Source organism: Hyperolius riggenbachi, chromosome 6 (assembly GCF_040937935.1).
Source record: "Hyperolius riggenbachi isolate aHypRig1 chromosome 6, aHypRig1.pri, whole genome shotgun sequence".
Taxonomy (NCBI): Eukaryota; Metazoa; Chordata; class Amphibia; order Anura; family Hyperoliidae; genus Hyperolius; species Hyperolius riggenbachi.
The window spans coordinates 123,981,047-124,000,712 of NC_090651.1; the positions used below are offsets into that span (position 1 = coordinate 123,981,047).

At 44.7% G+C, this 19,666-nt stretch overlaps 1 protein-coding gene across 2 annotated transcripts in view; it reads right to left on the reverse strand.

Moving 5' to 3' along the window:
• The window catches only part of LOC137522539 (calcium-activated chloride channel regulator 1-like), a 58,215-nt gene that overhangs the window by 34,655 nt on the left and 3,894 nt on the right, over positions 1-19,666 (reverse strand). For both annotated transcript variants that reach the window (XM_068242624.1, XM_068242623.1), the window contains exons 3-4: positions 17,600-17,750; positions 3,303-3,411 (exon numbers count right to left, since the gene is read on the reverse strand). In XM_068242624.1, coding sequence (XP_068098725.1) covers positions 3,303-3,411; positions 17,600-17,750 — 260 coding nt within the window. The remainder of the gene's footprint in view (positions 1-3,302; positions 3,412-17,599; positions 17,751-19,666) is intronic.

The window sequence follows — 19,666 nt, forward strand, 5'->3', positions numbered from 1 at the left end:
GTTTTGGAATTACAGTCTGCTCTAATAAAACTTGATGAATTTCTGCCCAGCAAAGCAGAAGCCATTGAAATATTGTCCTCGTCAGCAAGTGTGTCAGATACCTTGCCCTGTACACAGTCTGATTTAACCAATGTTGTTGAGTCCCTCTCCAGTGTTGTAACAGCCGAGGAACTCCAGCCCTGTCCTCTGCATGTTTCAGAAGTCTTGCGCTGTAACATGGATAATTCTGATTCTCTGGTCAAAATAACAGAAGTCTCAGAATTTCAGTCTGATTTAGTAAGCATTCCTGAAACCCTGCCTTGTATCCTGAAAGATTCTGGTTCTCTGGCCGCTGTGGCAGAGGTTCCAGAGTCCCCTTCCTGTCCAGGGAATTCCTCAGTTTTGCCTAGTCCAGTGGGGGCTGCTGCAATACTGACTTGCTCTGCAGCGCCTCATGAGCTCCAATCCAGTGTATTAAATGAGTCTCTGTCCAGTCCAGAGGTAGTTGTGGAGTCCCTATCTGGTTCAGTGCATACATTAGAAGATTTGTCCTGTCTTGTTAGTGCCCCTGAATCTGATTTGTTACTGACTTTGCTGGAATCAGCGACATCTAAGTCTGATCCTGCATTCTCGTGTAAAAATCCAGTAGTTGCGAAGTCTAGTCATGATGATTTTTTTTTGGCCGGTCCTGGTTTTGGTCCCGTCTTGGCTGACCCTGAGGCTCACAGTTCCTTGACGTGCCCAGAGGTTTCTCTTGTGCCAGTGTGCCCAGATGTTCTTTGTGTGCCAGAATGCCCAAGTGTGTCTAAGGTGTTAGCGTGCTCTGATGCTTCCTTAGTGGGAACATGTTCTGATGTTTCCAGTCTGCCTGCATGCCCAGAGATGGTTCTGGTCCCTGAAAGCCCTGATATTGATGTTTGTCCTTGTGGCCCTGACTCGGGAATTGCCCTAGGTTCCATAGGGGTTCTTGATAGTTCTCCATGTGAGCCTAAGGGGCATTCTGACCTATGGGGATCTCTTTGGAGCTTCAAGGTGTTCTGGGAGGTCTCTGAGAAAACTTGTCCTGGTGCCTTGGACTGGTTCAACAGTGGGTTTTGTGTTGGTAAAGACAGTACCGGTGGGCATTGCAAAGGCTTTGGCGTTTCTGAACGGTTCCTGGAAGGCGGTGGGTATCGCTCAGGGAATTTCGGAGGGCTTTCTTCTGGAAATCATGGTTCTGATGGGTGTCACATTGGGGCTTGTAGTACTGATGGGCATGGTTCTGTAGGTTCTGGTTCTGATGGGTCCAGTCTTGTGGGGACTGATTCTGGAATTCGGTCTTGCCGGGCTGTCCCGGTCATCATGAATTATCAGTCGGACTGTTTTGTTGTGAATTTCAGTTTTGAAAAGCGTCTGGAATCCGCTTTTAAGGGCGGGGGTACTGTGATGATCGCAGCTGCAGCAGCTGTTGCTGGAAGTAGTAGTGCTGCAGCTCAGGCAGTTCTGATCTATTTCCATGCAAGTTGCATAGCTTTGTCTGTCTTTCCCTGCTGTCAGCTTGTGACTGATTATCATTCACCTGTGTGGGAATCAGCATGTCTGCTCCCATTGGATGACCTCAGTATAAAGATCTGCTTCCTGCAGGGTTTCCTTGGGTTTTCATAGCTTCAGTTTAAGCTCGTCTTGCTGTCGCTTCAGCCCCGATCGTGTTTCTTGTTCTAAAGATACTTTGCTGGTTTTGCATCATATATTGGTTCATTGCCAATATATATGCATACCAGCACGTTTATTATTTTCCTTGTATTCGTGTTACGTTGATACATCAGTGTCGCTGATATATACGTACACGAACTGTTTATTTCCTGTGTTCAGTTAGTCAGTTTTCCAGCACGTTTTGGTAGTTTGCGCGTACCGTGAGCACCCGTGCTGAGCTAGTTATCCTGTTCCTGGTCCTGTTTGTGGATTGCGTTCATCTCTGCGAAGAGATAACGAATCCTTCTGAATCCTGTTCTGTTACTGTTTGTGGATTGCGTTCATCTCTGCGAAGAGATAGCGAATCCTTCTGAGTCCTGTTCCCTGTATTACTCCAGTCCTAGTCAGCGTTCCTGCTTATGTCATATATCGGTTCATTGCCGATATATACATATATTAGTCAGACGTTACAAATAGTTTCATTGATAGCTGTAATTGTAATACGCTAGGAAAACATACTTATTGTATATTTATCTGTGTTACGTTCATCTATCTTGATCCTGCTGTTTTCCTGACTATCCTGTCCTGTCTTTGTGAGGCACGCCATCGCCGCAACGCATTGGCTGCCTCATTCCAGTCTGTCTGGTTTTGGACGCTTGCTGTCGCTAAGTAGCCGCTAGCTAGCAAGCGTTCATTCTGTCTACCTGTCCTGATCTCCTCAGTTCTGGTTTATGCGCTCAGCGCTACTTTGCGCTGAGACGTTATACGAAAGCATTGTTTGTGGCTGTCAGATCTGCACCGGCTCTGTGCGCCACAATCTCCTATTGGAGTCAGTCCTCCCCTCCACTATACTAGGGATAGCCTGTTTCCTTGTGCTAGTGTGTGTACCTCCTCCACGTCAGCTCATGCGTTGCATGCTGACTGTGGAGAATACACCACCAAGCCTTACAGCTATCCAGCTGTTAAGGAACTACAAGTCCCACAATGCATTGCAGGAGTCTGACAGCCACAGCCATGATTCATAAAGGCAAATGCATTTTGGGACTTGTAGTCCCTTAACAGCTGGAGAGCCAAGTTTGCAGATCACTGCCCTAGTGTGTTCTCTGTCATGTGGCCTGAGCCGGAGCAGTAAAAGTAGTCCCGTTTCCCCTAGTGCGTTCTCCGTCATGTGGCCTGAGCCGGAGCAGTAAAAGTAGTCCCGTTTCCCCTAGTGCGTTCTCCGTCATGTGACCTAAGCCGGAGAGGTAAAAGTAGTTCAGTTTCCCCTAGTGTGTTCTCTGTCAGGTGTCCTAAGCCAGAGCGGTAAATGTAGTTCTGTTCCCCAAGTGTGTTCTCTGTCAGGTGTCCTAAGCCGGCGCAGTAAAAGTAGTCCCGTTTCTCCTAGTGTGTTCTCCGTCATGTGACCTAAGCCGGAGCGGTAAAAGTAGTTCCATTTCTCCTAATGTGTTCTCCGTCATGTGACCTAAGCCAGAGCGGTAAATGTAGTTCTGTTCCCCAAGTGTGTCCTCAGTCATGTCAAGCAATAACAGGACATTTTTTAGCCTCTATGAACAACTTTTAATCCTGCAATAACACTAATTCAGTGTCATCTGAAATGACATTTTATATCAATGTGTATCAAAGTGGTGATGCTTCTACACTACATTACATACCTTGTGGCTTCTATTTTGGTATTTTCTGCAACATAATATGGATTGTCAGCACTATATTCATCATACACGCCCCATCGGAGATGAGCCCACTCATGAACAAACACTCGGCCTAAAAAATAAACAAATATGTATTTAGATTTCCATGAGCTGATTTATTTAATTGAGCTTTGGGTTCACCCAGTGTCCATCTATAAAGCAATTTCAGATTCATAATGTATGCCTGCTATGTTTGTTTTATATAGAAAGTACTCTTAAAGGGGGCTTCTGCTCCCAATATGCCTATTAATCTAAGTGGTGATGTATATATCCCAGTATGCATCTGGCTAGGCATTGCCTTGCAAATATCATATGATAAGGAGTCCACAAAGGATGTTGGTTAGGTTTTTATTTTCCTGGACCAACGCAGTACAAATCTACGTCCAGCAGGTGGTGTTACGACCTTGACTGGACGTAGACTTGACGTCGCATTGACCACGCGTCCCCTTCGTTACTGCCGATCTTGCCGCTCTGTCCTCACCACAATTCACTGTCCCTGCCGTCTCTATGACAACAGAGCTTTGTGAGCAGGTCAGGAGCCGTTTTCATTGGCTCCTGGCCCTGTCATCACTGTAAGCCAATCCCATTGGCTTACATTGATTGACAGGGTCAGGAACCAATGAAAGAGGCTACTGACCGGCACACATCGCTCTGCCATCATAGAGACGGCAGACAGAGGACAGAACGGTTTAACTGGCGGGAGCGGCGGATTCATCAGGAAGCGGCATTTTACTGTACCAGCAGCCTCTGGTCCTTAAGGGGGCAGAAGCTGCTGGTACCAAAGTGGTTAACTTTCAGTTTTTAACAAATTGTTTTGAAAGCATAAAAATAAATATAATAGACATTTTTAACAGCATGAATGAACAGAGATATCAACCCGTTTGAATGAAACATTGAACTTTCACAACAATTAAAGCAGCATGATATATAGAGGTGACCTCACTAAACTGCAGTAAGCAAAATAGCTTGTGTAAACTCTTACTGCACGATGAGCAGGGTGTAATGCATTGCATGTAATGCATTGTATTCTGCTCTACTCATCCTGCAGTAAGACTTCATGCCCATTATTAGCTTAGCACAGTTTAGTGAATACACCTCACAAGGACCAGATAAACTAATTTTGTTGCCTTTGCATTCATATGGCACAGCCTTAAATGAAATACCATAATTGAGGGTTGTTATTTCTTTATGTAATAGGTTACGACTAGGCTTAGGCATCATACAGTTTCTGGAATGAACCACGCATTTTTTGAAGTGCTAAAGTGCGGAGGCCACAGGGACCATGAGAAGGTTCTGTGAAGTATCTGAGAAAGTGTACCTGAGAAGACTACACTAAAAGATTTTTATACTCCCTCCAGCCTCATGAGCACCGATGCGTCCCTTGCCATCCTCCCCATTGCCTCCGTTTGCCTGGTATTAGTGATGGTAAAGTAGATGCAATAACTTCGAGTTGATGCACATTTTAACGCAAATTTATGCTGCTTGAAAATGAACCAATTTCTGCTGAGGTAAAGTTTGATTGGTTCATTTTCGAGCTGAATAAATTTGCATCAACTCAAAGTTATTTGCATCTAGTTGACCATCACTACCTGGTATTGGACCCGGTAACTGGCTCAGCCACACCAGTCGGGCTCTGCTGCACATGCAAACAGAGGCACTTAGGAGGACAGCAAGGAAGGCATTGGTGCTCATGGGGCTGGAGAAGCCTCGGGTAAGTATAAAATGTTTTCATTTGTCCATCTCAGGTCTCATGTAAGAAGCAAGTATTCATAACTTTGACCTTTTTAGTTTCAGGTACTGTATTTTTCGGACCATAAGCTGCACCTGATCGTAAGACACACCCAGGTTTAGAGGGCAAAAACCAGGGGAAAAAATACTAAACCTGGTGCGTCCATATTCCAGGAGCATCTTGTAGATGTTCTCCCCCAGTTATTATATTCTTCTTGTGTCCCCCTAGTACCTTTTGAGCCCTCCACTCTGTCCAGGTCCTTTTCTGCCTCTAAAAAGACAAATTGCATCCTGTATGGGGAAATTCACAGACAGGCTAACAGTACCATCAAATACTGCAACACATCAACATTTCCGGTAAATAAGAGAGCTGGTTGTCCTGACTGCATAGCTTGCACTGACTGACCACAGACATACACAGACATTCCTTTGCAGGGAGCGCTCTCACCATGCAGTCCATAGAAAGGACACTGTATATGGTGCTCGACATCATGTTAATGAGCCATCCAGCTGTGCAGCTTTCAGCACCCTGTCCTCTTCACTCATGGCCTCTGTCTATTGCCGCTCTTAATTGTGCCCCATTCATGTAATCCATTTATGTGTGGCGGCTGCCACTCCGAGCCACAAACTGACCCCCACCATTATCAACAACCACCATACTGATGTCCCCATGTCCTCTGTGGCCTCCGTCCTTAGCCACTCTTAATTGTGCCCCATTTCACTCATGCGTGCCAGCTACCGCTGAGAGAAGCGTACACTGGTGCATGCTGCGGCTTTCCCTTCGCTTCCAGACAGAGCAGCCAATCAGGTGGGGTTCTGCAGCCAGCCCCGCCAATCACCGCCACTCTACTTGTTAAGCAAACCCAGTGGTCTTGGATGCGGGACTATGGCTCCATCATTGAGGCCAATCATTCAAAAACGATTGATAAATTACAGGAAAAGTGTCTTATGGTCTGCACTATACGGTATCAATATGAGAAGCGGGGGGTGTTTGGCAGCAGACATGTATGTTGAGCTGTCCTGATGCTCACCGCTCCCCCTGCTCTCCATTCTGCCCTTCGCTGCCTCTAAATGCCCTCCTGACACCATCTTCTGGTCACCTGGGTCAGGCATCACTGCGCCTGCACAGGCCTGGCTAATTGGGGGATGCATTATTGGGTGATAGGGCAGGGGTAAAAAAAGAGGTCACTGGTTATTGATGTATAGGGCCCAATTGCAGGGATGGATCAAGACCAAGTTGCGCCTGGGGCAAGGTCAGGTTTTGGCACCTAAAGGTCAGGTTTTGGCGCCTAAACTGACATTCATTTTGCCGCCTTTTTAAGAATTCAACAAACTGCGCCTGGGGCAAGATACCCGCTTGCCCCCCCCCCCCCTAGATCCGTCCCTGCCCAATTGTCCCAATTTGGGAAGGACAGTCCCACACTCTGCCCTCTCTTTCTGTGTCCCACCCCTCCTTAATAAGTTTCAATGTGTAAAAATGTTGATTTATAGGCAGAGCTACTCTCCCATAACTACAGCCCCACTCACTGCTGTATGTGTCCCCTTGGCTCCATAGTGTAAAGCTGTGTTTCCAAGCATACAATCCGAGGCTAGATGGCGCCACAATGTATGGAAACAGGTGGCATCAGTGAGGAGGACTATGAAGATGCACCTCTCCTGCCAGCCCTAGATGCCATTGTAAGGAGCCTGGAGGGAAGCCAGGTGAGTGGAGAGGTGGGCAAGGTGGGGGTGAAAAAGGAGAGGACAGCCACTACAGCTATGTAATCACTTTGACAAAATACCACCTGCAACCTGGCACTTCCTCACCCACTGCCTGTCACCCAGAGTATCTGTCACTGGTTGTACCCACCAACTGTCACTACTGGATGTCTGCCACTATCTGCCTGCTACTAAAATCTACCCTATTAGGCAACTTTAGAATCTACCGATCCCTATCGACCTGTCGATAGAGTGTTACTTTCTACCCACCACAAGATTCTGAATATCACTACTTGTCACTAGAGAATCTACCAACCTGCTACTAAAAATCTATAATCATTATCTACTATCTCCAAAAAGTGAAAAATTTATTATTTTTCAATAAAGCTGATGTAATGTGCCTACATCATGCTGGCAAAGCTCCTAATTGTCCCTTTTTGTGAAAGACAGTGCCTATTTTTTGGCACCAAATCCCTCTGATGTGAAGATCTCCATCAATAAGTGTATTTCTAAAATACTGTAAACTTTATTTTTATCCTCTAAATTGATGTATAGCTTAATATTCTTGAATTATGATGATAACGCGTTTTACTCAAATTCTTCATGGTATACGTAACTAGGGGTGTGTCGGGGCGTGTCTGAAGTATCCCTCTTTTGTAACTCAAAGTTTAGAAATATGTTAATTGAGACAGGGGCGTAGCTTAGCTTGGACTGGGGCGGAGCTTCTTCAAAACAGGGGTCTGGCTTCTCGTGGGTGGGCTAGCAGCATGATTCATGGAATTCACAGGTCCCTCTATCAATCTACCATAAGGCTCCCCTGTTCCCTTATCTCATGCTACCTGACGAGGCATTTGTAGACTCTGGCAGGCGCAATCCCTTCTGCCTACAACTGCTCTTATCCATCCCTCTCTGCACCAGCTGGACACATCTTTAAAGAAATGCTGAGATTTGAGCAGCAGTGCTTTCATAAGATATCAGTGTGTGTAATGCCTGGGTCATAACCAGTATGCTGCATTACAGAGAGGAAAGGATCTGGACATTCGGCTCTCTAACAACAGCGCTGCTGATCTATCTGTAGAGCTTCTAAACGATCGCCACCAACACTTCACAGGGCATCACAATATTAAAATAAAGACATAATAACCCCTTCATAACTAGTGCTCCCTTTCCCTGCACTTAGCAGCTGTTCACAGACAACAGTGACCATGCAGTTTCTTGCACCAAGTGGGCATGTGTGAGATTTACATAACACCGCCCCTACTAAGGTGGAATCTGTATTTACGTCTTCCACTGCCTATCCAACATGGCTACTCCCAAAACATGCGGCATTTCAGGGCCAATACTATGTTTTGCATTCACACTAAGGGGTAACAGGTCCCTATTTTTTATCATGCCTATGCCTATGTCTCTTTGTTAAATTGGCACAGCGTATTTTTCACTGATGGTCCTCTCTGAGTATCTACCGGTAGCCAAAATCCATTATTTTCCTATCAAGGATAACTGCAACTTTCAATCTTCATACAGAGGCTCCCAGGAGTTTCAGATCTCAGCATCAATGAAAATGTTCTGTAAGATCAGTTTATGTCAGGGGAAATCACACAAGTACTTTGTGAATATTTTCAGCATAATGCTGCCCCTGATGTCTGTTGGGCGAACAGTGTTCGCCACTGTTCGGGTTCTGCAGAACATCACCCTGTTCGGGTGATGTTCGAGTTCGGCCGAACACCTGATGGTGTTCGGCCAAACTGTTCGGCCATATGGCCGAACTAAGAGCGCATGGCCGAACGTTACCCGAACGTTCGGCTAGCGCTGTGATTGGCCGAACGGGTCACGTGTAGTGTTGGGCAAACATCTAGATGTTCGGGTTCTGGCCGAACATGGCCGCGATGTTCGGGTGTTCGAGCCGAACTCCGAACATAATGGAAGTCAATGGGGACCCGAACTTTCGTGCTTTGTAAAGCCTCCTTATATGCTACATACCCCAAATTTACAGGGTATGTGCACCTTGGGAGTGGGTACAAGAGGAAATTTTTTTTAGCAAAAAGAGCTTATAGTTTTTGAGAAAATCGATTTTAAAGTTTCAAAGGGAAAACTGTCTTTTAAATGCGGGAAATGTCTGTTTTCTTTGCACAGGTAACATGCTTTTTGTCGGCATGCAGTCATAAATGTAATACATATAAGAGGTTCCAGGAAAAGGGACCGGTAACGCTAACCCAGCAGCAGCACACGTGATGGAACAGGAGGAGGGTGGCGCAGGAGGAGAAGGCCACGCTTTGAGACACAACAACCCAGGCCTTGCATGAGGACAAGAAGCGTGCGGATAGCAATTTGCGTTTTGTCGCCATGCAGTCATAAATGTAATACAGATGAGAGGTTCAATAAACAGGGACCGGAAACGCTAACCCATCACAGATGTTCATTGTTCATGTTACTTGGTTGGGGTCCGGGAGTGTTGCGTAGTCGTTTCCAATCCAGGATTGATTCATTTTAATTTGAGTCAGACGGTCTGCATTTTCTGTGGAGAGGCGGATACGCCGATCTGTGACGATGCCTCCGGCAGCACTGAAACAGCGTTCCGACATAACGCTGGCTGCCGGGCAAGCCAGCACCTCTATTGCGTACATTGCCAGTTTGTGCCAGGTGTCTAGCTTCGATACCCAATAGTTGAAGGGTGCAGATGGATTGTTCAACACAGCTATGCCATCTGACATGTAGTCCTTGACCATCTTCTCCAGGCGATCGGTGTTGGAGGTGGATCTGCACGCTTGCTGTTCTGTGTGCTGCTGCATGGGTGTCAGAAAATTTTCCCACTCCAAGGACACTGCCGATACCATTCCTTTTTGGGCACTAGCTGCGGCTTGTGTTGTTTGCTGCCCTCCTGGTCGTCTTGGGTTTGCGGAAGTCAGTCTGTCGGCGTACAACTGGCTAGAGGAGGGGGAGGATGTCAATCCCCTCTTTAAAGTCTCCACAAGGGCCTGCTGGTATTCTTCCATTTTGACCTGTCGGACTCTTTCTTCAAGCAGTTTTGAAACATTGTGTTTGTACCGTGGATCCAGAAGGGTATAAACCCAGTAATTGGTGTTGTCCAGAATGCGCACAATGCGTGGGTCGTGTTCAATGCAGTCCTAGGCCAAAGAGGTCATAGCCTAGGGTCACAAAAACCTGTTTATTTGGGCTATTTCAATGGTAGTGATGGTGACGTACATAAATCTCAGCCATGGCCGTTAGCAACGTCTGAATTTCACGAAATGTCTCATGCAGGTAGAAGACATATTGTTAGACTTGGATTCCAAAGATGGGGTCCCTACATCTCTGCAAACCAGAGTTACAGGGGTCCAAAATTGGTAAAATCCCCCATAGGCTTTCATTGGGCCTCCTATTTACAGTTCCAAAATCTCACATCTTTTCAAAGGGCAATTGATCAGCAGTGGCAAATTTTCTAGCATTGTAGGGACCCTTAGGGGGAACATGACTGGTGAGTTTCGGGCCCCTAGGCCAAAGAGGTCATAGCCTAGGGTCACAAAAACCTGTTTATTTGGGCTATTTCAATGGTAGTGATGGTGACATACATAAATCTCAGCCATGGGCGTTAGCAACGTCTGAATTTCACGAAATGTCTCATGCAGGTAGAAGACATATTGTTAGACTTGGATTCCAAAGATGGGGTCCCTACATCTCTGCAAACCAAAGTTACAGGGGTCCAAAATTGGTAAAATCCCCCATAGACTTTCATTGCCTCCCTATTTCACTTTCCAAAATCTCACATCTTTTCAAAGGGCAATGGCTCAGCAGTACCAAATTTTCTAGCATTGTAGGGACCCTTAGGGGGAACATGACTGGTGAGTTTCGGGCCCCTAGGCCAAAGAGGTCATAGCCTAGGGTCACAAAAACCTGTTTATTTGGGCTATTTCAATGGTAGTGATGGTGACGTACATAAATCTCAGCCATGGCCGTTAGCAACGTCTGAATTTCACGAAATGTCTCATGCAGGTAGAAGACATATTGTTAGACTTGGATTCCAAAGATGGGGTCCCTACATCTCTGCAAACCAGAGTTACAGGGCTCCAAAATTGGTAAAATCCCCCATAGGCTTTCATTGGGCCTACTATTTACCGTTCCAAAATCTCACACCATTTCAAAGGGCAATGGCTCAGCAGTGGCAAAACTCACCAGTCATGATCCCCCTAAGGGTCCCTACAATGCTAGAAAATTTGGTACTGCTGAGCCATTGCCCTTTGAAAAGATGTGAGATTTTGGAAAGTGAAATAGGGAGGCAATGAAAGTCTATGGGGGATTTTACCAATTTTGGACCCCTGTAACTCTGGTTTTCAGAGATGTAGGGACCCCATCTTTGGAATCCAAGTCTAACAATATGTCTTCTACCTGCATGAGACATTTCGTGAAATTCAGACGTTGCTAACGGCCATGGCTGAGATTTATGTACGTCACCATCACTACCATTGAAATAGCCCAAATAAACAGGTTTTTGTGACCCTAGGCTATGACCTCTTTGGCCTAGGGGCCCGAAACTCACCAGTCATGTTCCCCCTAAGGGTCCCTACAATGCTAGAAAATTTGGTACTGCTGAGCCATTGCCCTTTGAAAAGATGTGAGATTTTGGAAAGTGAAATAGGGAGGCAATGAAAGTCTATGGGGGATTTTACCAATTTTGGACCCCTGTAACTCTGGTTTGCAGAGATGTAGGGACCCCATCTTTGGAATCCAAGTCTAACAATATGTCTTCTACCTGCATGAGACATTTCGTGAAATTCAGACGTTGCTAGCGGCCATGGCTGAGATTTATGTACGTCACCATCGCTACCATTGAAATAGCCCAAATAAACAGGTTTTTGTGACCCTAGGCTATGACCTCTTTGGCCTAGGGGCCCGAAACTCACCAGTCATGTTCCCCCTAAGGGTCCCTACAATGCTAGAAAATTTGGTACTGCTGAGCCATTGCCCTTTGAAAAGATGTGAGATTTTGGAAAGTGAAATAGGGAGGCAATGAAAGTCTATGGGGGATTTTACCAATTTTGGACCCCTGTAACTCTGGTTTGCAGAGATGTAGGGACCCCATCTTTGGAATCCAAGTCTAACAATATGTCTTCTACCTGCATGAGACATTTCGTGAAATTCAGACGTTGCTAACGGCCATGGCTGAGATTTATGTACGTCACCATCACTACCATTGAAATAGCCCAAATAAACAGGTTTTTGTGACCCTAGGCTATGACCTCTTCGGCCTAGGGGCCCAAAACTCACCAGTCATGTTCCCCCTAAGGGTCCCTACAATGCTAGAAAATTTGCCACTGCTGATCATTTGCCCATTGAAAAGATGTGAGATTTTGGAACTGTAAATAGGAGGCCCAATGAAAGCCTATGGGGGATTTTACCAATTTTGGACCCCTGTAACTTTGGTTTGCAGAGATGTAGGGACCCCATCTTTGGAATCCAAGTCTAACAATATGTCTTCTACCTGCATGAGACATTTCGTGAAATTCAGACGTTGCTAACGGCCATGGCTGAGATTTATGTACGTCACCATCACTACCATTGAAATAGCCCAAATAAACAGGTTTTTGTGACCCTAGGCTATGACCTCTTCGGCCTAGGACTGCATTGAACGCGACCCACGCATTGTGCGCATTCTGGACAACACCAATTACTGGGTTTATACCCTTCTGGATCCACGGTACAAACACAATGTTTCAAAACTGCTTGAAGAAAGAGTCCGACAGGTCAAAATGGAAGAATACCAGCAGGCCCTTGTGGAGACTTTAAAGAGGAGATTGACATCCTCCCCCTCCTCTAGCCAGTTGTACGCCGACAGACTGACTTCCGCAAACCCAGGACGACCAGGAGGGCACCAAACAACACAAGCCGCAGCTAGTGCCCAAAAGGGAATGGTATCGGCAGTGTCCTTGGAGTGGGAAAATTTTCTGACACCCATGCAGCAGCACACAGAAAAGCAAGCGTGCAGATCCACCTCCAACACCGATCGCCTGGAGAAGATGGTCAAGGACTACATGTCAGATGGCATAGCTGTGTTGAACAATCCATCTGCACCCTTCAACTATTGGGTATCGAAGCTAGACACCTGGCACAAACTAGCAATGTACGCAATAGAGGTGCTGGCTTGCCCGGCAGCCAGCGTTATGTCGGAACACTGTTTCAGTGCTGCCGGAGGCATCGTCACAGATCGGCGTATCCGCCTCTCCACAGAAAATGCAGACCGTCTGACTCTAATTAAAATGAATCAATCCTGGATTGGAAACGACTATGCAACACTCCCGGACCCCAACCAAGTAACATGAACAATGAACATCTGTGATGGGTTAGCGTTTCCGGTCCCTGTTTATTGAACCTCTCATCTGTATTAAATTTATGACTGCATGGCGACAAAATGCAAATTGCTATCCGCACGCTTCTTGTCCTCATGCAAGGCCTGGGTTGTTGTGTCTCAAAGCGTGGCCTTCTCCTCCTGCGCCACCCTCCTCCTGTTCCATCACGTGTGCTGCTGCTGGGTTAGCGTTACCGGTCCCTTTTCCTGGAACCTCTTATATGTATTACATTTATGACTGCATGCCGACAAAAAGCATGTTACCTGTGCAAAGAAAACAGACATTTCCCGCATTTAAAAGACAGTTTTCCCTTTGAAACTTTAAAATCGATTTTCTCAAAAACTATAAGCTCTTTTTGCTAAACTTTTTTTCCTCTTGTACCCACTCCCAAGGTGCACATACCCTGCAAATTTGGGGTATGTAGCATGTAAGGAAGCTTTACAAAGCACGAAAGTTCGGGTCCCCATTGACTTCCATTATGTTCGGAGTTCGGGTCGAACACCCGAACATCGCGGCGATGTTCGGCGAACGTTCGCGAACCCGAACATCTAGGTGTTCGTCCAACACTATGTCTCACCATAGACTCTACAGGAAGCCCGCAAGATAGTGTTAAAGGAGAAGCGGATTGAGCTAGGGACATGGCTGATAAAAGAGTTCAGTGAAAAGAAGAAGAATATATTAGACAAAATTGAGATGTTAGAATCACTACGTGGGAAATCTCCAATACGCAGTTTGACCGATAAACTAAACTCTGAATGTGAATAAATGAACTACTGCATCCTCAGACAAGAAGTATGATAATGTGGACATCCCAGTGATGCCATTCATAGGGAGATAAATGTGGCTGCCCATTGGCAAAGGTTAAGAAAATCACAAATAAGACCACTTTATGTAGGATAATAGTGAAACATATGTTCTTGAGGATCAGTTTGCCAGCATATTTCAATCCTATTATGAGGCACTACTGGTATATTATATATCTACAGATGAAAATGTTCACACAAGATAAGTTAGAGTAATTGAAATCAAAAGAAGAAAAAATATGCATCTGCTTAAGCTGTGTGATAAACGTTTTGTAGGAAAGGTACTTAACCAGAGCAATGTAAACCGGTCTACTAATGAACACTCCTAGGTGAAGTGGATTTCCCATACTAAGGTATACAGATTGATTTAATGTCACATGGGCCAAATATTTTAAGAACTTCTTAATAGAAAGTCCCTTAAGAGAAATGCCATCTACTCATACAATAGTTTTACCTAATAAAAATAAGGACCTGGTACTGGGCCAAATTTCTGTATAAATAATGCCTATCTTTCTATTCACACAAATGGTAGCAATCAAAATAAAGGCACATCTCTCCAAGCTATAATTTTTGGTAGATGGTTAAACAGGGTCTCTGTGCGTAATCCACCTTGCTGAAGGCTAAGCTTCTACTTTCAATGCATTCATGAAAGGCCTTTGACAGCATAGATTGGGATTACATGACAGCAGAGGCAAGGGATACATTATTTGATAAAACCATGCCACCGTTTAGAAACCTAACATTAAAGTGGACCTGAACACTTGCACAAGACAGAAGTACAACATAGAGCAATGCACCCTGTATGTATTTAGAGATTTTAGCATGTCTAATTCCCCCCTCACTTGTGTCTAATCACAAGCTGTAATTTGATCTCTCCCCTGTGTCACCTGACTGCCATGGCAGATAAGCTCATTTGAAAGCACAGGATGTTAACAATATGTCTGCTTCCATGAAAGCAGGAAGTAGAAACGCTGGAGATTTATTTTAGGATTTGTATCAGCTGTAACAAAGAAATATTTTTTTTTAAAGGTTATTATGCTGTTGTGTATCTTTTAGAGCAGAGAGCAAGTTCTGAGTTCAGGTCCGTTTTAAGAGTAAAGGCAAACGGTATGTTTTTGCACAGATTATGCATAAATATCAGGACAAGGCAGGGAAGTTCCCACTCGCCTATTTCTGATTATCATTAGACCTCCTATTACCAAGAATAAGGAATAACCCTAATATCCATGTTATCTCAGTTGGAGTACTAGAATGTGAATTAGCTGCATTTACAGACGACATTTCTCTCAACCCCTAATCTCACTTTCTAATGCTGTGACAGAAGTCTTTAGGATGAACAGAATACTCCAGGTAGGGATTCATAGTATAGAATACTTGTACCACAGGGCATATCTACACTAACCTGCCCCTTAAAGTGACATGTGACAAAAAAGCACAAATGAACAGTCAGACAATATAAAAAAAATTGCAAAGATATCTGGGGCCATATGCAATTAACTTTTTCTCCTAGGAGATCATTTTTAATCTTTGGTTAAGAACAGGGATGTCAAACCGGTCCTTCTAAGGCTCAAATTAATTGAAGGGTCTGAATCAGGAAAAGTGTAAACACATCAGGTAAAACACATTCCTCTCTTTCTCAGTCCAGTGTAAAAAGTGTCATGGATCTGGCCCTCCTGGCCTGGAGTTTGATACCTGTGGTGGTCCATATAAGCAGCAAGCAGCACAAGCCTCAGCAATATTCAAGCACTAGCATAAGCCGTTAAGCAAAACAAAACAGTTTCTTCCTGTAACCTCATCCCAAGCAAAGCAGTTCCCCCATAAGCAGGGTGCATCAATGTACAGAATGCTGAAACCATTCCATACAGTCTCACCCAATCCTTGAGAAGTCCTGTAGGAGTGCATGGGAGTGAGAAATGCGTAGGGAGGTCAGGCGGAGATCATTGGAGGACCGCAGGGGGCGGGCAGGTATAAATATCTGTGGATGAGCTCAGAAATGTAGGTTAGGCAGGTCTTGTGCACAGATTTGTAGGTAAGGCACAGAATCTTAAAGAGGAACTCCAGTGAAAATAATGTAGTAAAAAGGTGCTTCATTTTTACAATAATTATGTATAAATGATTTAGTCAGTGTTTGCTCATTGTAAAATCTTTCCTCTCCCTGATTTACATTCTGACATTTATTACATGGTGACATTTTTACTGTGGGCAGGTTATGTAGCTGCTCCTAGCTGTTTTGGCTGTTAGAGACAGCTGTAAACAGCTATTTCCTGTCTGGGAACCTTGTTACATTGTGGCAGTTTGCCCAGAGTACCGCGGTACTCAGAGCTTCTTGTGGGAGGGGTTTCAGCACAAAATCAGTCATACAGCGCCCCCTGATAGTCTGTTTGTGAAAAGCATCATATTTCTCATGTAAAAAGGGGTATCAGCTACTGATTGGGATAAAGTTCAATTCTAGGTTGGAGTTTCCCTTTAAAACTGATCTTGAAGCAGATAGGGAACCAGTGTAGGTCTTTACGGATTGGAGAAGAGGAGGCAGAGCAGTGGGAAGAATGGATGAGTCTGCTGCATTCATGACTGATGGAAGGGGTGCAACGTGTTTCAAGGGGAGGCCAGACAGTAGGGTATTGCAATAGTCAAGGCGGGAGATTTTCACAATATTCTAATGGTCTGAGATTTTGATTTTGGGGTTCTCATAAGGTGTAAGCCATAATCATCAATATTATAACAAATATAGGCTTGAAATATTTTGCTTTGCATGTAATGAGTCTATTTTATACATTAGTTTCACATTTTAAGTTGAATTACTGAAGTAAATAGTGTCTTGCACTATGTTCTAATTTTTCAAGTTTCACCTGCATATAGTTAAATGCACATTCTAGCGATGGTTCATGGTTTATGCACTCAACTACAGGATGATAGTTATGTAATAGAAAGAAATTTGACGAGTACCGGTAGCTTGTAACTTCAATAGACAAACTATGAATCATAATGTTTGCGTATTTAGATAATGCATTGTACTTTTCCACACACACAAAAAAAAAATATGTGTGTGATAAACAGTTGAATGAGCTGGTAAAACCAAGCCTTAAAGAGTAACTGTCAGGCTGCAGAAGCTAATTTAAACCTCTATTCTCCTGTGTTAAACAGTTTAGAAGGAAGCTCAAAAGCCATTAGTGAAGATAAAAATTTCAGTTACCTTTGATGTGTACTTATCAGCAAGTCTGTTATAGACCCATAAAGACGCAAGCCGCAGCTAAACTGCAAAGCATTCTGGGGCCCTCCCCTCGGCTGCTAATGAGACGTTACAAAAGCTTGTAATCAGTCTAGCTGTGTAGCACTGATAAATCTCAGGGCAGAGTACTCTGCAGGAGTCAGCTATTGTTCCTAGCCACATGGCTCATTAATATTCACTGCACACTGTGTTGTTCAAGTAGGAGCTTATCTGTGATCAGGAAGCAGGCAGGACATGACGACACATTTGACAGAAAAACATGGAGCCTGCCATGAGCTGTCAGGAGCATCTATCTCTGCATATACTATATACAAATTCTGTGAAATCCAAACGTGGACAGTGAAATGCATATGTAATGTAAGTACAGCCAATCTTTAGCTACTGATATATGTGTTTATTTTCTCTGAGACCTTATACCTAACAGCTCCTCTTTAAAACTCTGTATGAAAGCAAGGCAATTACCTCTTCGTCCATAAGCTGCAAGCAGTTGGTCATCAAGTAGGAAGTTTGGTGTAAAGTGAATATATCTTCCTGGTTCTCCACACTGTCCATACTGTAACGTATAAGGATCATCTCCATATTTCAGATAGGGGGAGGCAACAATGACATCTGCCTGGCAAAATCAGAAGCATAAGTTCAGTGTTTAGTCCGAAATACGTTCTTGGAACCTCTTCCTCTTCTAGTATACATAATAACATGTGTATATAAGACAAAATATATAAAATAAAGTATAACCTACCATATTTTTCAGACTATAAGACGCACCTAGGTTTAGAGGACAAAACCAGGAGAAGAAATATATATACTAAACCTGGTGCATCCATGATGAAGTGGCATCTTGCGGACTATCCCCCCTTTGTACCTCATGCCCCTTTGTACCTCTTGTGTCTCGCTGTGTCCACCTCTGACGCAGTGACTTTTTCCCTCCACTTTTGGGGGAGAAAAAGTGAGTCTTATAGTCCAATAAATACAGTAAATATTTTATCGCACTTTCAAAATAATTTACTACAAAATCAATGCAATCATATTTAAGAATTTACATAGAGGAAAACATAATACATACTGTACTCTGCTGTAAGAAAACAATTGATGTCACCTGATTCCTCTCAGCTGCTAAAAACACTGAAAGGAGGATGGAAAGGGGTGGGGACTTTTTGTCAGAAAAAAAAATATGAACTAACTGCTGACAAGTGGCAAGTGAGAACAGCTTAGGGAGAGTGAAAGGGGCTGGGACAATTTAGCACACAGGACCAGGGCCTTTTTTGTCACTCCAGGCAAGAAGTCACCCCAAACACACACGCACACACTAAAAAATATGAACCATGTGGCTTATAAGGGTGGATGCATAATACAGGGAGTCCCTGATATACAAACAACCTGCCAATCCTGTTGCATGTTGTCCCCTTGTGTCCTTATCTGTCCCCATTGCCTACCTTCACTCCCCCGACTTATTGTGTAAATGCAGAGTACAGCATGGCAGAAACAGTGCTCTCACCTCTCCACTGGAGTCTGGTGCTTTCGCCTGTCTGCTTGGCCTAGTGCCCAGCATCTCCTACTATATGTAGCATGATTACACACACAACATGATGAAAGTGAGGTGCCAGAACTAGAGGGAGCAGGAGGCAGATAAGATGCACTGGCGCAGTGTTGGACTCCGGAGGGGATGTGAGAGCACAGTTTCTGCTGCAATATTCTCTGCATTTACACACTGGGCTGGGGGAGTGCAGGTAGGCAATGGGGACAGATAGGGACCCAAGGGGACATAAGAAGGCACAGGGGGACAGAGGGAGGCAAAAGGGGGGACAGAAGAAACCTAGGCACAGTGCGACAGAGGGATGCACAGTGGGGCAGAGGTAGCACAAATGGGCAGAGGGATGAACAAGGGAATAGATAGAGGCACGGAAGACAGAAGGAGGCACAAAGGGGGACAGGAGGAGGCACAGGAGGACAGATGGAGGACCAGGTGGACAGAGGGCGGCACAGGGCGAAAGAAGAAGGCACAAAAGGGGGTAGAAGGAGGAACAGGAGGACAAAAGGAGGCACAAGGAGACTGGAGGCAGAGGGGAACTGAAGGAGAAACAGAGGGATAGAATGAGACACAAATAAGACAAAGGGATGCACAGGGCGGCAGAGATAGCACATGGGCTCAGAAGGAGGGACAGAGGGTGGCACATGGAGACAGAAGGAGGCATGGGGGGAGAGGGGGGGGCAGAAGCAGGACAGTGGAACAGAGGTATGGCAGGGGTGGAGAGGTTGCATCTCCTGATCATTTTTGATCCCATGCTTCTCCGTCAATTTATCTTGAGGAGATTTACAGCAGAAAAGCAAACAGATTTACTTTATATTGATCAGAAAATGGAGACCTCTTTCACATTGACATTAACAGTTCTAAAAACGTTCCATAGATGGCTTTTCTGTCAACTGCTTTCATTAGGCACATATGCTTTTGAAGACATTTTGGAGGATAAGAACTGGCCTCTTCCCATAGTCAACTTCTTCCTGTGTAAGCCAACCATTTTAAAAATGCTT